At 51.6% G+C, this 15,585-nt stretch overlaps 1 protein-coding gene across 30 annotated transcripts in view; it reads right to left on the bottom strand.

Annotated features, from left to right (window-relative positions):
- Positions 1-15,585, bottom strand: part of SCRIB (scribble planar cell polarity protein) — a 238,659-nt gene that overhangs the window by 14,756 nt on the left and 208,318 nt on the right. For 25 of the 30 annotated variants that reach the window (XM_073329722.1, XM_073329726.1, XM_073329721.1 and 22 more), the window contains one exon: positions 2,601-2,652. The exons of 2 other annotated variants lie outside the window; for them this stretch is intronic. In XM_073329722.1, coding sequence (XP_073185823.1) covers positions 2,601-2,652 — 52 coding nt within the window. Of the gene's footprint in view, positions 1-2,414; positions 2,450-2,600; positions 2,653-15,585 lie in introns of all 30 variants that reach the window. 3 more of the 30 variants (XM_073329736.1, XM_073329728.1, XM_073329729.1) reach the window with 2 other exon arrangements.

A 15,585-nucleotide genomic window follows, 5' to 3' on the forward strand; every position in this document is an offset into this window, starting at 1 on the left:
CCCAGGTGTCTGGCTGTGGGTCTTGCCCACATGCTCAGGGTTTAACTGATCACCATATTTGTGGTCAGAAAGGAATTTCCCCCCAGGTCAGATTGGCTGAGACCCTGCGGAGAGGGCGAGGGGGGGTTCACCTTCCTCTGCAGCATGGGTCACTTGTAAATTTAAACTAGTGTAAATGCTGAATTCTCTGTAACTTTAAGTCTGTAAATCACGATTTGAGGTCTTCAGTAACTCTGCTAGAGGTTAGGGGTCTATTTCAGAAGTGCATGGGTGAGATTCTGTGGCCTGCAATGTGCAGGAGGTCAGATTTGATGAACATGATGGTCCCCTCTGACCTTAAAGTCTATGAGTCTACGAATCTAATCAGTCTGATATACTTCACAGCAAACCTAGCCTGGAAGTCATCTGAGGCAGGAATTGGGGTGGATGTCACTGCTTTATCCAGTGATGATAGGGCTTTTCGAAGACATGGGAGGGAAACGGTTAGGAAGCTCCTGAGGCTCCCAGAGTAACATCCTCTTCCCTGTTTTGCTCTCTATCTTCATCCTCCTCCTGTTCTGGTTCTCGCTCTCTATGGAGACCCATATCACTGGGCGGACAAGGGACAGACCTAGTTAGTGAATTAGATCTGAGTTCTTTAAAGAAGAACAGGAAGGTGAACAAGTTCAAGAGGGCTTAGAAGGGGGGTCCCAAAACACCCAATAAGGCCCAGGTGGAAACTGAATGGGTAAGACCATGGAGGAGATGGAGCTCATGGAGAAGACTAAGAAAGCTCATGGAGAAGGTAGAATGAGCGGGAGATATTTAGGAGGGGTTCTCTGTGATCAGGGAGTGGAGAATGAGAGGATGATGTAGGTCTAGCCAGCAGGCAAGGAATTGGTGATGGTTCCCTGCTTAATTCAGGGGAAAAGGAATGGGCAGGAGACAAGAACTGGTCATGCTCTACAGGCGGTGTCGAGCTCTCTAAGCAAGGGTGAGAGGTTGTTGGCAGTAGGATCAGGTATTGTGGCACCTGACATATTGGGACTGCCGTTGGTATGGAGGGCTCAACACGTGCGTTACATCTGCCAGACCTGTCAAGGACTCCACTGTGGGTGCCAATTTTGCGACTGACCACTTGGCAACAAGGAGAGTTAATTGGTACCAGGCTTCAGTGCTGGGGTGGATTTCATTTCCCTCAGATCTGAGCAGTTGAAGGACTCAGTCATTTTAGACTTTTCAGCATGATTAAGCCCAAGGCCTGACAATTTTGGATAGACAGTGCTATGGCTCTTCTGTGGTCTCTCTGCCCTATCCTATTCTGGGTGCCAAGAGCCTCCCCGGGAATGGAGCTCCAATCTGCCCTTCCTCAAGGTGGAGGTAGTGCCAGGCTTCAGTGCCAGGCTCCCTGCCAGTGCCAAACTTGCCTTAAGGAACGGACGAATGTCAACACAGGGGGCTGCAGGCACTTAGGCCTGGCAGTCTTTGGGTTAGTCTACACTAGAGGAACTACAGCACGCAGCTGCCCAACACAGCTATGCCGCAGTAGCGTGTCTGATTACGCTCCCATTGGCACAATAAATCCGTCTCTGGGAGAGGCAGCGCTGTCCACACTGGTGCTTAGGTTGGTGTGACTTACGTCACTCAGGGGGCATCTTATTCACGCCTCTGAGCGACATAAGTTATACCTGTGTGAGAGTGACAGTGTGCATCTGGCCTTAGGAGTCGAATCCCTAATTACAGGACACTGACTGAAGGGGACCTGTGAGGAGAGGGTGCCTTTCTTAGTCAGAGGGACTTCCTTTGGGATCCAGTGCTCCTCTAATGGACCACATCAGGAGGAAGTGTTTTAGTTGGCTGTCACAGGAAAAACGAGCCCTGGGGGAGAACGGCCAAGCCACCGAGCACTGGTCTGGGACATGGCTGTCACCCAGACTGAAGACACCAACTGTGCTCAATCATGGGGAGTAAGTGCACCGCGTGGTAGACAGGGCTTAAAGCTGTGATACTCTGAGACCACCACTGGTGCGAGGCACCACAAAAGCAAAAGTTTTTTTGTGAAAATGAAATGAAAAAAAACCATGCAGGGTGCATGCTGGCCAAAGACTCTGAGTCCATGTGCATGTGGTCCATGTACATGCACACAGACTCGAAGAAGAACCCTGGTTCTCAAGTGCTCAAATGTTCTCAAGCCCTGCAACCCACCACATACCTCCCATTCCCAGCTGCAGGCAGCCAGGCTCTCCACTCCCACCTAGGACAGTCCCAGGGGACATACTGGGGCATGCACACTGCACACCAAAGTCAGCTGCAGGAGGCCAGACCCTCCCACCCTTTGCCTCAGGACAGAGGCCAGGAACAAACGGAGGCATGCTCACTACACACTACTCCCAGCAAATCAGTCATCATCCAGCCACAATGCAGAAAAATCCTACCCACAATTCAGTGCTGCTGGACTGGAGAGTTCAATCTAGAATGGGACAGAAACAGGAGATTGCTTCAGACAACAGAACAAACTGGATTCGTCAGTGCTCTGTGGACTCCCCAGTACTGTGGCTAGGAGGGTTGATGTGGGGGAGGTGGGGGTTGTATGGCTCCCTATTACTAGGTCAGTAACTTACCTGTGCTATTTGTGTCATCCACGTATCTGAGATTGCCAGCTGCTTCGGGTGACTGGAAGAGAAAAGAGCAGAGGGCAGTGAGCATCAGGCACCGATCATTCTCTCCAGTTGCCTGCCCCAGCACCAGGGACATGGCTGACTGTAGACATAGCCTTTTGCCAAAGATCTGGTGGTAGAGGGGCTGAATCAAAGGAACTCAGAAAGAGCAAATGACCCCATGTTAATGCTCAGTGCCAGAGTTGGGCAGCTTGAGCACTGCCCATGGGCTGGATTCAGGGGAGGAAGGTAGTATGCCCAGCAGGGTATCCCCTTGCTGCCCTAGTTGGATTAAGAGAGAGTGAAATAGGTAGGGCAGGAGAAGTAAGGAGGACAGAAGATGGGGAGGACGGCAAGAGCAATGGGAATCTACAGCCTCCCTGAAGGCCTTGGGCTCTCACCCACAGCCTGCAGCATCTGTTAGACTGACTTCCTCAGCAGCAGAATCCATTCTCTTTTGGTTCAGTAAACTCCTTCCCTTAGATGAGACAGGAAGCACAGACAGCCCAGGGCATGGCAGCAGCCAGCCTGGGGAAGGGTTGCTAGCTGGCAACTGTGAAACTCCAGAGCTCCTGCTAGTTTCAGAGGCCTCGGTAAATGGAGGCACATTTCAGCAAATGGAATTCTTTGCAAGAGATCCTCTTGGCAGCCCCCTGCCTTGGGATTCAAGCCAGAGTGAGACTCAGAACAGTTAAAAAGAAACTAATTTTGCTCAGGGCTATAAGTCTTGAGGTGCTCCAGGGACTAGGCCCATTGCTAGAGTGGGAGGTACAGGGACCTAGCACCTTATCCTGGATACTGAATCTCTGAGCTCTATGGGAAAATGGCTTTCTGGAACAATAAGCTCAGAGTCCTCCAGTGAGTAAAGGAGCTCTCTCCTCCACGACAATGGTTCCACTAGAATCTCTGCTATTCAGCTCTACATACTGCATCCATTGCTAGGGATACACGGCCTGCCTCGTCATCCCTCACCCTGAGGAGAGTGTGTGAGCAGGGGCATTATTGTGATTAGTCACTGACATGTTCTGGGCAGTTGTTTCGGACGGGAGGGGCAAGTGCACTTTGCATTTGGACTAGAAAACACTGAGGGGTTTGTGGTAGTTCCCAGGCTCTGCAGGAGGGAGTTCTACAGTCCTGGGTGAGCCCCAAGAAGCACCAACTCCTGCCTGCTCAAGTTTCACCCATTGTGCCTGAGCAGCAGACTCACTGAGGGTGGGGAAGGTCCTGGAGAGTGAGATGAGCCTCAGGTATCCAGACCCAGATCTGTTCGTGCTTTGGAAACAAGGACAGAGATCTTGGATTAGCTGCAGGGCTCTATGGGAGTGGAGCATGGGCCTGAAGTGACCTGTGTTGTTGAGGAGGCAGATGTTGCCCCAGTGTAGTTTCCTCAGGACTGATGCTTTCTAGTGCCGGTCAACAGCAATGCTGTAATCCAAGCAGACTGGCAGGCCTGTGTGATTAATGCCAAGAAGGGATGTGGTCTCTTCCTAGCCACTCAAAAGTGGTAGGAAGCATTACTCATGGCCATTATTGTGTGAGAGTTCCAGAAGATCTCCTGGCCTGTGACTGCCTGGCCAATCTGTGGGTGTGTCCTCTCCCAGTGAAGGCTGCTCCATGGTAGCCTGTGGGAAGAATGCTCCCCTGGCTTGCATTACCACCTCAGCATGAGCTTGGAAAAAATAATGTTTAATAAGGATTAAAATTAAAAATGATCTGAATCATAGAATCATAGACGATTAGGGTTGGAAGGGACTCAGGAGGTCACCTAGTCCAAACCCCTGCTCAAAGCAGGACCAATCCCCAACTAAATCATCCCAGCCAAGGCTTTGTCAAGCCTGACCTTAAAAACTTCTAAGGAAGGAGATTCCACCACCTCCATAGGTAACCCATTCCAGTGTTTCACCACCCTCCTAGTGAAAAAGTTTTTCCTAATATGCAACCTAAACTTCCCCCACTGCAACTTGAGACCATTACTCCTTGTTCTGTCATCAGCTACCACTGAGAACAGTCTAGATCCATCCTCTTTGGAACCCCCTTTCAGGTAGTTGAAAGCAGCTATCAAATCCCCCCTCAGTCTTCTCTTCCGTAGACTAAACAATCCCAGTTCCCTCAGCCTCTCCTCATAACTCACGTGTTCCAGTCCCCTAATCATTTTTGTTGCCCTTCGCTGGACTCTTTCCAATTTTTCCACATCCTTCTTGTAGTGTGGGGCCCAAAACTGAACACAGTACTCCAGATGAGGCCTCACCAATGTCAAATAGAGGGGAACGATCTAGTCCCTCGATCTGCTGGCAATGCCCCTACTTATGCAGCCCAAAATGCCACTGACCTTCTTGGCAACAACGGCACACTGTTGACTCATATCCAGCTTCTCATCCACTGTAACCCCTAGGTCCTTTTCTGCAGAACTGCTGCCGAGCCATTCGGTCCCTAGTCTGTAGCGGTGCATGGGGTTCTTCCGTCCTAAGTGCAGGACTCTGCACTTGCCCTTGTTGAACCTCATCAGATTTCTTTTGGCCCAATCCTCCTATTTGTCTAGGGCCCTCTGTATCCTACCCCTACCCTCCAACGTATCTAGCTCTCCTCCCAAACAAACTGGACAAACTGGAGAAATGAAGGTAATGCAAAGTACCCCACTTTGGAAGGAAAAAACGGTTACTCCCTTTTTGTAACTGTTGTTCTTTTAGATGTGTTGCTCACGTCCATTCCGTTGTGTGTGTGTGTGTGCACCCATGTGCACAGCTGTCGAAGACTTTTCCCTTAGCGGTACCCGTAGAGCCGGCTGCGGCGCCCTCAAGGCGTGGTATATTAGGCACCACCAGCCCTGCGCCCTCTTGGATCCTTCTTGCTGACAACTCCAACAGAGGGTCAGGAGTGTGGTTAATGGAATGGACATGAGCATCATACAGAGCTGTCCAGTAGGTATGGTGAATCGGGGCGACCGCTCCGGGCCCTGTGGGCCCCGCAGGCCGCCAGTGCAATTGGCCAGCACCAGGCGCGGCTGGTCCCAGAAGTGATGGGTCGGTCCCAGAAGTGATGGATTCATCACTTCTGCCCTGGGTCCTAGGGATGGTGCTTCCAACACATCTCGAAGAACGACAGTTACAAAAAGGTGAATAACCATTTTTTCTTCTTCAAGTGCTTGCGCATGTCAATTCCACTGTAGGTGACTCACAAGCAGAATCGCAGGAGGTGGGCTTGAAGTTCACAGTCAAGCAGATTGTAGTACTGCTCTGCTGAAACCAGCATCAGCCTGGATTTCCTGGATCGGCACCTGAGTGAGGAAGCTGCCGCCGAGGCCTGCACCCTAGTGGCTTGTCACAAGTGGTGGCGGGGGCACCTTCACCAGTTCATAGCAATTGTGGATACAACTCGTGATCCAGGATGAGATCCTCTGGGTGGACACTGGACAACCCTTCATTCGGTCCGCGACAGCAACAAACAGCTGCGTAGACTTACGGAATGGCTTCATCCTCTCTATGTAGAAGGCCAGAGCCTGCCTAACATCCAAGGTGTGCGGCCTGCGCTCCTCATCCATCGCATGAGGCTTTGGGTAAAGGACTGGAAGATATATGTCCTGACTCGTGTGGGACTGGGAGACGACCTTGGGCAGAAAGGCCAGCGGTGGACACAGTTGGACCTTGTCCTTAAAGAATCATAGAATCATAGAATATCAGGGTTGGAAGGGACCCCAGAAGGTCATCTAGTCCAACCCCCTGCTCAAAGCAGGACCAATTCCCAGTTAAATCATCCCAGCCAGGGCTTTGTCAAGCCTGACCTTAAAACCTCTAAGGAAGGAGATTCTACCACCTCCCTAGGTAACGCATTCCAGTGTTTCACCACCCTCTTAGTGAAAAAGTTTTTCCTAATATCCAATCTAAACCTCCCCCACTGCAACTTGAGACCATTACTCCTCGTTCTGTCATCTGCTACCATTGAGAACAGTCTAGAGCCATCCTCTTTGGAACCCCCTTTCAGGTAGTTGAAAGCAGCTATCAAATCCCCCCTCATTCTTCTCTTCTGCAGGCTAAACAATCCCAGCTCCCTCAGCCTCTCCTCATAAGTCATGTGTTCCAGTCCCCTAATAATTTTTGTTGCCCTTCGCTGGACTCTCTCCAATTTATCCACATCCTTCTTGAAGTGTGGGGCCCAAAACTGGACACAGTACTCCAGATGAGGCCTCACCAATGTCGAATAGAGGGGAACGATCACGTCCCTCGATCTGCTCGCTATGCCCCTACTTATACATCCCAAAATGCCATTGGCCTTCTTGGCAACAAGGGCACACTGCTGACTCATATCCAGCTTCTCGTCCACTGTCACCCCTAGGTCCTTTTCCGCAGAACTGCTGCCGAGCCATTCGGTCCCTAGTCTGTAGCTGTGCATTGGGTTCTTCCGTCCTAAGTGCAGGACCCTGCACTTATCCTTATTGAACCTCATCAGATTCCTTTTGGCCCAATCTTCCAATTGGTCTAGGTCCTTCTGTATCCTATCCCTCCCCTCCAGCGTATCTACCACTCCTCCCAGTTTAGTATCATCCGCAAATTTGCTGAGAGTGCAATCCACACCATCCTCCAGATCATTTATGAAGATATTGAATAAAACCGGCCCCAGGACCGACCCTTGGGGCACTCCACTTGATACCGGCTGCCAACTAGACATGGAGCCATTGATCACTACCCGTACACGGAAGATCGTACACGGCGGCTTTAACATGAGTGCCTTAATCTTGGACACCCTATGGGCTGAAGTTATAGCAACCAAAAAAGAGAACTTCCAGGATAACAGGAGAAGGGAGCAGGAAGCCAGGGGCTCAAAGGGGGGAGGAGGGGCCCTGTGAACCTAGAAAGCATAGGTTCAGGTCCCAAGGAGGGACCAGGACTCAGCATGTGGGTAAAGGCACTCCAGACCTTTCAGAAACCACGCCGTCATGGGATGGGCAAAGACCGACCTTCCTTTAAACAGAGGGTGAAAGCTGAAATAGACGCCAGGTGCACCCTGATCGAGGACAGCGACAGGCCCTGGAGCTTCAGGTGTAGCAAACAGTCTAGGACATCCTGCAGAGGGGCCTTCTCCGCCTGGATACAGTGATCCGTAGACCAACATGTGAACCGCTTCCATTTGGATATGTAAATAGCCCTGGTGGAGGGCTTCCTGATGCCCAGCAAGACCTGCTGGACACCAGTGGAACACTGCTGCTCCTCCCTGCTCAGCCATGCAGGAACCAGGCTGTCAGGTGCAGTGCCACCAGGTTTGGGTGCAGCAGGTTGCCATGGTTCTGGGACAGTAGGTCCGGACAAAGAGGCAGCTGTAACAGGGTGGCTGCCAAAAGGCTCAGGAGCATGGCAAACCAGTGCTGACGAGACCACGCCGGGGCTATGAGGATGACTGAAGCTTGGTCTCATTTCACCTTGAGCAGGACCCTGTGGAGCAGTGGCACCGGTGGGAAGGCATACATGAGTGCTCCTGACCATGGGATCAGGAAGGCATCTGACAGGGAGCCCTTGTCCCTGCCCTGCAGAGAACAGAACAGAACATGTGGCACTTCCTGTTCAGTCTGGAGTCCCCCACCTTCGGAAGACTAGGCTGACCACCTCCAGGTGGAGCAACCATTCGTGGTGAGATGAGAAGGTCCTGCTGAGGCGATCTGCCAGGATGTTCTTGGTACTGGACAGGTGGGCAGCCACCAAATGAATGTTGTGCCACACACAAAAGTCCAAAAGGCTGAGCCCGACAAAGGGCTGAAGACCTGGTGCGACCCTGCCTGTTGATGTAGTACATTGTGGCAGTATTGTCCGTCAGGACCTGCAACACCTTGCCTTTCAGGCAAGGCAGGAAAGCCTGGCACGCCTGGACTTCAGAAAACCAGACTTTGACAACCTCAGGGAACTGATAGGCAGGATCCCCTGGGAGAATAACATGAGGGAGAAAGGAGTCCAGGAGAGCTGGCTGTATTTTAAAGAATCCTTACTGAGGTTACAGGTACAAACCATCCTGATGTGTAGAAAGAACAGTAAATATGGCAGGCGACCAGCTTGGCTTAACAGTGAAATCTTTGCTGATCTTAAACACAAAAAAGAAGCTTACAAGAAGTGGAACAAGGTCACGAACAAGGTCAGCTCCCAGACTACTGCACTGGGCAGCACAGCATGGGGAGGAGGTGACCAGCCCTCTTTGGAGAAAGAAGTGGTTCGGGACTATTTAGAAAAACTGGACAAGCACAAGTCCATGGGGCCAGATGCGCTGCATCCGAGAGTGCTAAAGGAGCTGGCGGATGTGATTGCAGAGCCATTGGCCATTATCTTTGAAAACTCATGGCGATCGGGGGAAGTCCCGGACGACTGGAAAAAGGCTAAAGTAGTGCCCATCTTTAAAAAAGGGAAGGAGGAGGATCCTGGGAACTACAGGCCAGTCAGCCTCACCTCAGTCCCTGGAAAATTCATGGAGCAGGTCCTCAAGGAATCAATTCTGAAGCACTTAGACGAGAGGAAAGTGATCAGGAACAGTCAGCATGGATTCTAAAAGGGCAAGTCATGCCTGATGAATCTAATTGCCTTCTATGACGAGATAACTGGCTCTGTGGATGAGGGGAAAGCAGTGGACATGTTGTTCCTTGCCCTTAGCGAAGCTTTTGACACGGTCTCCCACAGTATTCTTGCCAGCAATTTAAAGAAGTATGGGCTGGATCAATGGACTATAAGGTGGATAGAAAGCTGGCTAGATTGTCGGGCTCAACGGGTAGTGATCAATGGCTCCATATCTAGTTGGCAGCTGGTATCAAGTGGAGTGCCCCAAGAGTGGTGAAACACTGGAATGCGTTACCTAGGGAGGTGGTGGAATCTCCTTCCTTAGAAGTTTTTAAGGTCAGGCTTGACAAAGCCCTGGCTGGGATGATTTACTTGGGGATTGGTCCTGCTTTGAGCAGGGGGTTGGACTAGATGACCCCCTGAGGTCCTTTCCAACCCTGATATTCTATGATTTTCTGATTCCCTGACACTGATATGAAGGGCTAGGTCATGTTGCAGCCAACGGCACTGGGTGCTGAGGTCACCCAGATGGGCCCCCCAGCCCAGGTCCGACATGTCCGAAACCAAGGGGAGTGAGGGTTCCGGGGTCAAGAAGGGGACTCCCTGAAGCACCGACCTGGGATCCCGCCACCAGTAGAGCGAAGGGAGGACATGGCTCGGCACCCAAGGTGTGCCTGCTGGGAATATAGACCGAGGCCAGCCATGTTTGTAGGGGCCTCAGATGAAACCGGGCATGGCTTACCACACAGGTGCACGTGGCCACCATCAGTCGCAGGCACGTGTGGGCCGTGGTGAGAGGCTGGCTCTGAATGTGGATGATCAGGTCAGACATGGCTTGAAAACGTGTTTCTGGCAGGAAAGTCCTGGCCCGCCTGGAGCTGAGAACCGCACCAATGAACTCTATGTGTTGAACTGGTGCTAACATGGATTTTTCTGCGTTTATTAGGAGACCAGGTCACTGCAGATGGAGTGCACCAGATCAAGGCTCCTCTGGACCTATTCCTGAAACCTGTCTTTCATGAGCCAGTCGCCGAGACACAGGAAGATCTGGAACCCTTGTCGCCTCAGGTAACCCGCCACCAGCACCACGCATTTCGTGAATATCCTGGGGGCCGAGGACAGGCCAAAGGGCAGCGCCGTAAACTGGAAGTGGCGCCCTGCCACTATAAAGCGCAGGAAACATCTGTTCCCCTGGAAGATAGAGACATGAAAGTAAGCGTCTTTTAAGACAAGATTCGCTTACCAGTTGCCAAGAACCAGAGAAGGGATGATGGAGGCCAGGGACTTTAGCAAAGCTTAAAGCTTTAGTTTCTTGACTTTAGCAAAGCTTTTGACACGGTCTCCCATAGTATTCTTGTCAGCAAGTTAAGGAAGTATGGGCTGGATGAATGCACTATAAGGTGGGTAGAAAGCTGGCTAGATTGTCGGGCTCAATGGGTAGTGATCAATGGCTCCATGTCTAGTTGGCAGCCGGTATCAAGTGGAGTGCCCCAAGGGTCGGTCCTGGGACCGGTTTTATTCAATATCTTCATAAATGATCTCGAGGGTGGTGTGGATTGCACTCTCAGCAAATTTGCGGATGATACTAAACTGGGAGGAGTGGTAGATACGCTGGAGGGGAGGGATAGGATACAGAAGGACCTAGACCAATTGGAAGATTGGGCCAAAAGGAATCTGATGAGGTTCAATAAGGATAAGTGCAGGGTCCTGCACTTAGGACGGAAGAACCCAATGCACAGCTACAGACTAGGGACCGAATGGCTAGGCAGCAGTTCTGCGGAAAAAGACCTAGGGGTGACAGTGGACGAGAAGCTGGATATGAGTCAGCAGTGTGCCCTTGTTGCCAAGAAGGCCAATGGCATTTTGGGATGTATAAGTAGGGGCATAGCGAGCAGATCGAGGGACGTGATCGTTCCCCTCTATTCGACATTGGTGAGGCCTCATCTGGAGTACTGTGTCCAGTTTTGGGCCCCACACTTCAAGAAGGATGTGGATAAATTGGAGAGAGTCCAGCGAAGGGCAACAAAAATGATTAGGGGACTGGAACACATGACTTATGAGGAGAGGCTGAGGGAGCTGGGATTATTTAGCCTGCAGAAGAGAAGAATGAGGGGGGATTTGATAGCTGCTTTCAACTACCTGAAAGGGGGTTCCAAAGAGGATGGCTCTAGACTGTTCTCAATGGTAGCAGATGACAGAACGAGGAGTAATGGTCTCAAGTTGCAGTGGGGGAGGTTTAGATTGGATATTAGGAAAAACTTTTTCACTAAGAGGGTGGTGAAACACTGGAATGCGTTACCTAGGGAGGTGGTAGAATCTCCTTCCTTAGAGGTTTTTAAGGTCAGGCTTGACAAAGCCCTGGCTGGGATGATTTAACTGGGAATTGGTCCTGCTTTGAGCAGGGGGTTGGACTAGATGACCTTCTGGGGTCCCTTCCAACCCTGATATTCTATGATTCTATGATACCATGTGGACCTTCCACTTCAACAGAGACTTGTTGAGGCCCTGCAGGTCCAGGATGGGTCTGAGCCCCACTTTTGCCTTTGGGATTAGGAAGTAGCGGGAGTAGAATCCTCTTCCTTGCATATCCTGAGGTGTAGGAGGTTCTTGACCTCCTGAGCGAGGAGTTGCTTGTGAGAAGGGTCCCTGAAGAGGAATAGGGAAGGGGGGGGCAGGAAGGAGGAGTGGACAAAAATTGCAGGGTGTAGCCCCGAGCCACTATGTCCAGGACCCAACGGTCCAAGGTAACCCACGACCAGGCCAAGCAGTAAGAGAAAAGGTGGTTGAGGAAGGGGCGGGAAGGATCCGGGAAGTTGGCTGATGCATCGCTCCCGAGCCCACCCTCAAAATGAGCGCTTCTGGCCCCCCTGATGTTTTGCTGGGCCAGGCTCCGCAGGAGATTGGGACGTTGAAGGGCGGCGGCAGTTGAACCCAGTGTCCCTTTTCCTCGTTGGCCCCTGCAGACGCTGCCACTGACTGGGAGGTGGGGGAGGCCAAAACAGCTGCCTAGACGACTGAGGCATGTGCATCCCCAGGGAACAGAGGGTCGCCTTTATGTCCTTTAGGCCGTGCAGACGAGCATCCGTTTGATCAGAAAACAGGCCGACACTGTCAAACAGAAGGTCCTGGATCAAGGCCTGCATCTCCTGTGACAGGCTGGCGGTCTGGTGCCAGGAACTGCGCCGTATGACCACTGCTGAGAAGACCTCCTGGGCAGCTGAATTGGCGGAGTCCTGACCCATCTGGAGAGAGGACCGAGCTGCTACGGTCCCTTCCTTCACCAGGGTGGCGAATTCCTGGGCCGCTTCCTGGGACACAGAATCCTTGAACTTGAGGAGAGAGCCCCACAAGTTAAAATTGTAGCGGCCTGGTGATTTGCCACCTGAAGCTGGAGGCTAGCCATAGAAAAAAATCTTTTGGACGAATAAGTCATCTTTTCACCTCTTTATTCTTAGCGGTAGAACTGGTGGGCCCCCGTTTGTCCCGTTCGTTGGCCACTGACACCACCAATGAACCTGATGGCGGATAAGTATATAAGTATTCAAACCCCTTTGCGGGGGCAAAGTACTTGTTTCCGCCCTTTTCGAGGTTGGCAGGATGGAGGATGGCCTTGGCGATATTCAGGAGCCCTTTGTGAACTGGGAGCGCAACCTGGGTTGGGGCAGACACAGAGAACACGTTAAAAAGCGTGTCCATCTGCTCCTCCATCTCCTCCACTTTGAGGCCCAAGTTAGCTGCCACCTTGTGGAGCAGATCCTGATTCTCGCAGAAATCTTCCGGTGGACTAGCTCTGGATGGTTCCGCTACCACTTCGTCCGGGGAGGAGGAAGATGACGGGGTGGCCAGAGGGGCCTCGATAGTGTCTCCGCCCACCAGGGACGGTGGCCTTGGGGTGGGTACTGGCTCCTCACCTGAGGTGGTTGCCGGGACGTCCTGCACCAAGTCCAGTGCTGCAGGGGCTGGGGGTGCTGCCTGTGGCCTGTCTGATGCGGCAACCGAGGGCTGGCAGGTGTGGGGCACCGGCATGACAGGAATGCTCCATGTGTTCCAATGCGGCCACTGCGACAGCCCTGGCTTTGGTGCCAGCTTGGCACCATGCTGCTAATGTGCCTTCTGGAGCCCACTCAGGCTGCCTGAGCGAGGGACTAAATGGTGCCTCCGAGCCCATGAAGTGGTCTCTCTGCGGTGACCAGGGCAGGGCTGTGGAGGCTTGAGCCTGAAGGCTCATGTTGCTGCTGGAGGCCGGTTCTGGGACCAGTCTGACCAGTGCTGGGGGTAGGGGGAGTGGCGTTGCGTCACGGACTGCCCTTGAGGTCTCAGTGATGGTGACCGACGGTGTGACGAGAACTGGTACCAGGGTGGTCAGCGATGCCTGGGTGAACCTCCGCGCGATGACAGAGAGCGAGAGTGCAGTGCTGGCGACTCATAGCGACTAGCCAGGGACCTGGGCTGACGTGGCAACCAAGAACGTGGAGACCTCTGGCTCTGTCTTGGCTCCGGAGACCCGTGTCACACATCTGATTTGTGCGAGGCCTTTCTGGTGGGCTTGCCCTCAAGGGGAGCCTTAGCCTGGTCCTTTGCTGCACGCAGCGGAGGTGCTGTGGACTCTCTTGGTGTAGCAAGGGACAGAAGTGCTCCGACTGACCACCATGGGCAGTAAGAGGGAACTGAGAGGGTGCAGAGCCGAGGTGCTTGATATACTGAGCCATCAGCACAGAACTCCTGAGGGCGCCATAGCCGGCCCCACAGATATCACTAAGGCAAAAGTCTCTGACGGCCGTGCACGTGGGCACGTGAACACCTACAATGGAATCAACATGAGCAAGCGGTCGAAGAACAACAATTAGTTGCACTCATACAAAATGGGAAATGACTGCCTAGGAGGGAGTACTGTGGAAAGGGATCTGGGGGTCACAGTGGATCACCAGCTAAATATAACTCAACAATGTAACACTGTTGCAAAAAAAAGCAAACATCATTCTGGGATGTGTTAGCAGGAATGTTGTAAGCAAGACACGAGAAGTAATTCTTCTGCTCTACTCCATGCTGATTAGGCCTCAACTGGAGTATTGTGTCCAGTTCTGGGTGATGCATTTCAAGGAAGATGTATACGAACTGGAGAAAGTCCAGAGAAGAGCAACAAAACTGATTAAAACATGGTCTAGAAAACATGACCTCTGAGGGAAGACTGAAAACATTAGGTGTGTTTAGTGTGGAAAAGAGAAGACTGAGAGGGGACATGATAATAGTTTTCAAGTATGTCAAAGGTGGTTACAAGGAGGAGAGGAAAAAATTGTTTTTCTTAACCTCCAGCAGGTAGGACAAGAAGCAATGGGCTTAAACTGCAGCAAGGGAGGGTTAGGTTGGACATTAGGAAAAACTTCCTGTCAGAGTGGTTAAGCAATGGAATAAATTGCCCCAGGGAGGTTGTGGAATCTCGATCATTGGAGGCTTTTAAGAGCAGGTTAGACAAACACCTGTCAGGGATGGTCTAGATAACACTTAGTCCTGCCATGACTTCAGGGGGCTGGACTAGATGACCTACGGAGGTCCCTTCCAGTCCTACAGTTTTATGAATGATTCAGTCTGTTTCAGCAGTGATTTCCCAGCATCAGCACTTAAGTTTCTGTCCCTCTCTCTTCATCTGGCTCAGGGATCTGACAATGATTTGTGTCTGTGTGCACAATGAAAACATTTAGAGACTACAGAGCAGTAATCATCTGAGAGTGGCCAAAATTGTAACTAAGGGATAACGTGGGTAACAGTATAGACCAAACCCTTAGCAGCTACCTTGAGCTCTGCCAATGCCAGTCTAGCTCTGGGTGAGACTCCTGGGCCTGAGATCTTTGCCTCCTGATTGAAGATTCAATACCACTGTAATAAATGAGTGCTGGGAAACTACTCTTCATTTCCTGGCTCCCACCCCATCCTGGGCCAGGGTAACAAAGGTAATATCCCTGGGGGCTACTGTTACATCTTCCTTTTTGAAAATCAAATGTGAATTAACCCTAATATCAGCCAAATCAGCTACCCCAGACAAAAAGCTTGTTAATGACACACCCAGACAGAAACACCGAGGCTGGAGGCTGAGGAGATGACCTAACACAGCATGGATTAGAGGATTATTCTCTGCTACAGACATCTATCCAGAACTGTTATCTCTGAGGCCCAATGGCTCTCTCACCACATGGCCACGGCTCAGTTCCTCTTCAGTGGTCTGTTCAGCTGCTGAGGTGGATCTGCCACATGGAGCCTGTGTTTGCTGTCCCTGATGTTTCACTGCCAGTGACTGGCGAGGGGTTTGTGCCTTCTGTGAGCAGCATTCTGGAGGTCCTCAGAAAGCAGAGCTCTAGTGTCCTCTTTGGCTTTGTGGAGATGTCTCAAGTTCCTTGCGTAGGACTGACCCTCAGGGTTTGTGACAT

This window comes from Lepidochelys kempii, chromosome 2 (genome assembly GCF_965140265.1).
Source record: "Lepidochelys kempii isolate rLepKem1 chromosome 2, rLepKem1.hap2, whole genome shotgun sequence".
NCBI lineage: Eukaryota > Metazoa > Chordata > Testudines > Cheloniidae > Lepidochelys > Lepidochelys kempii.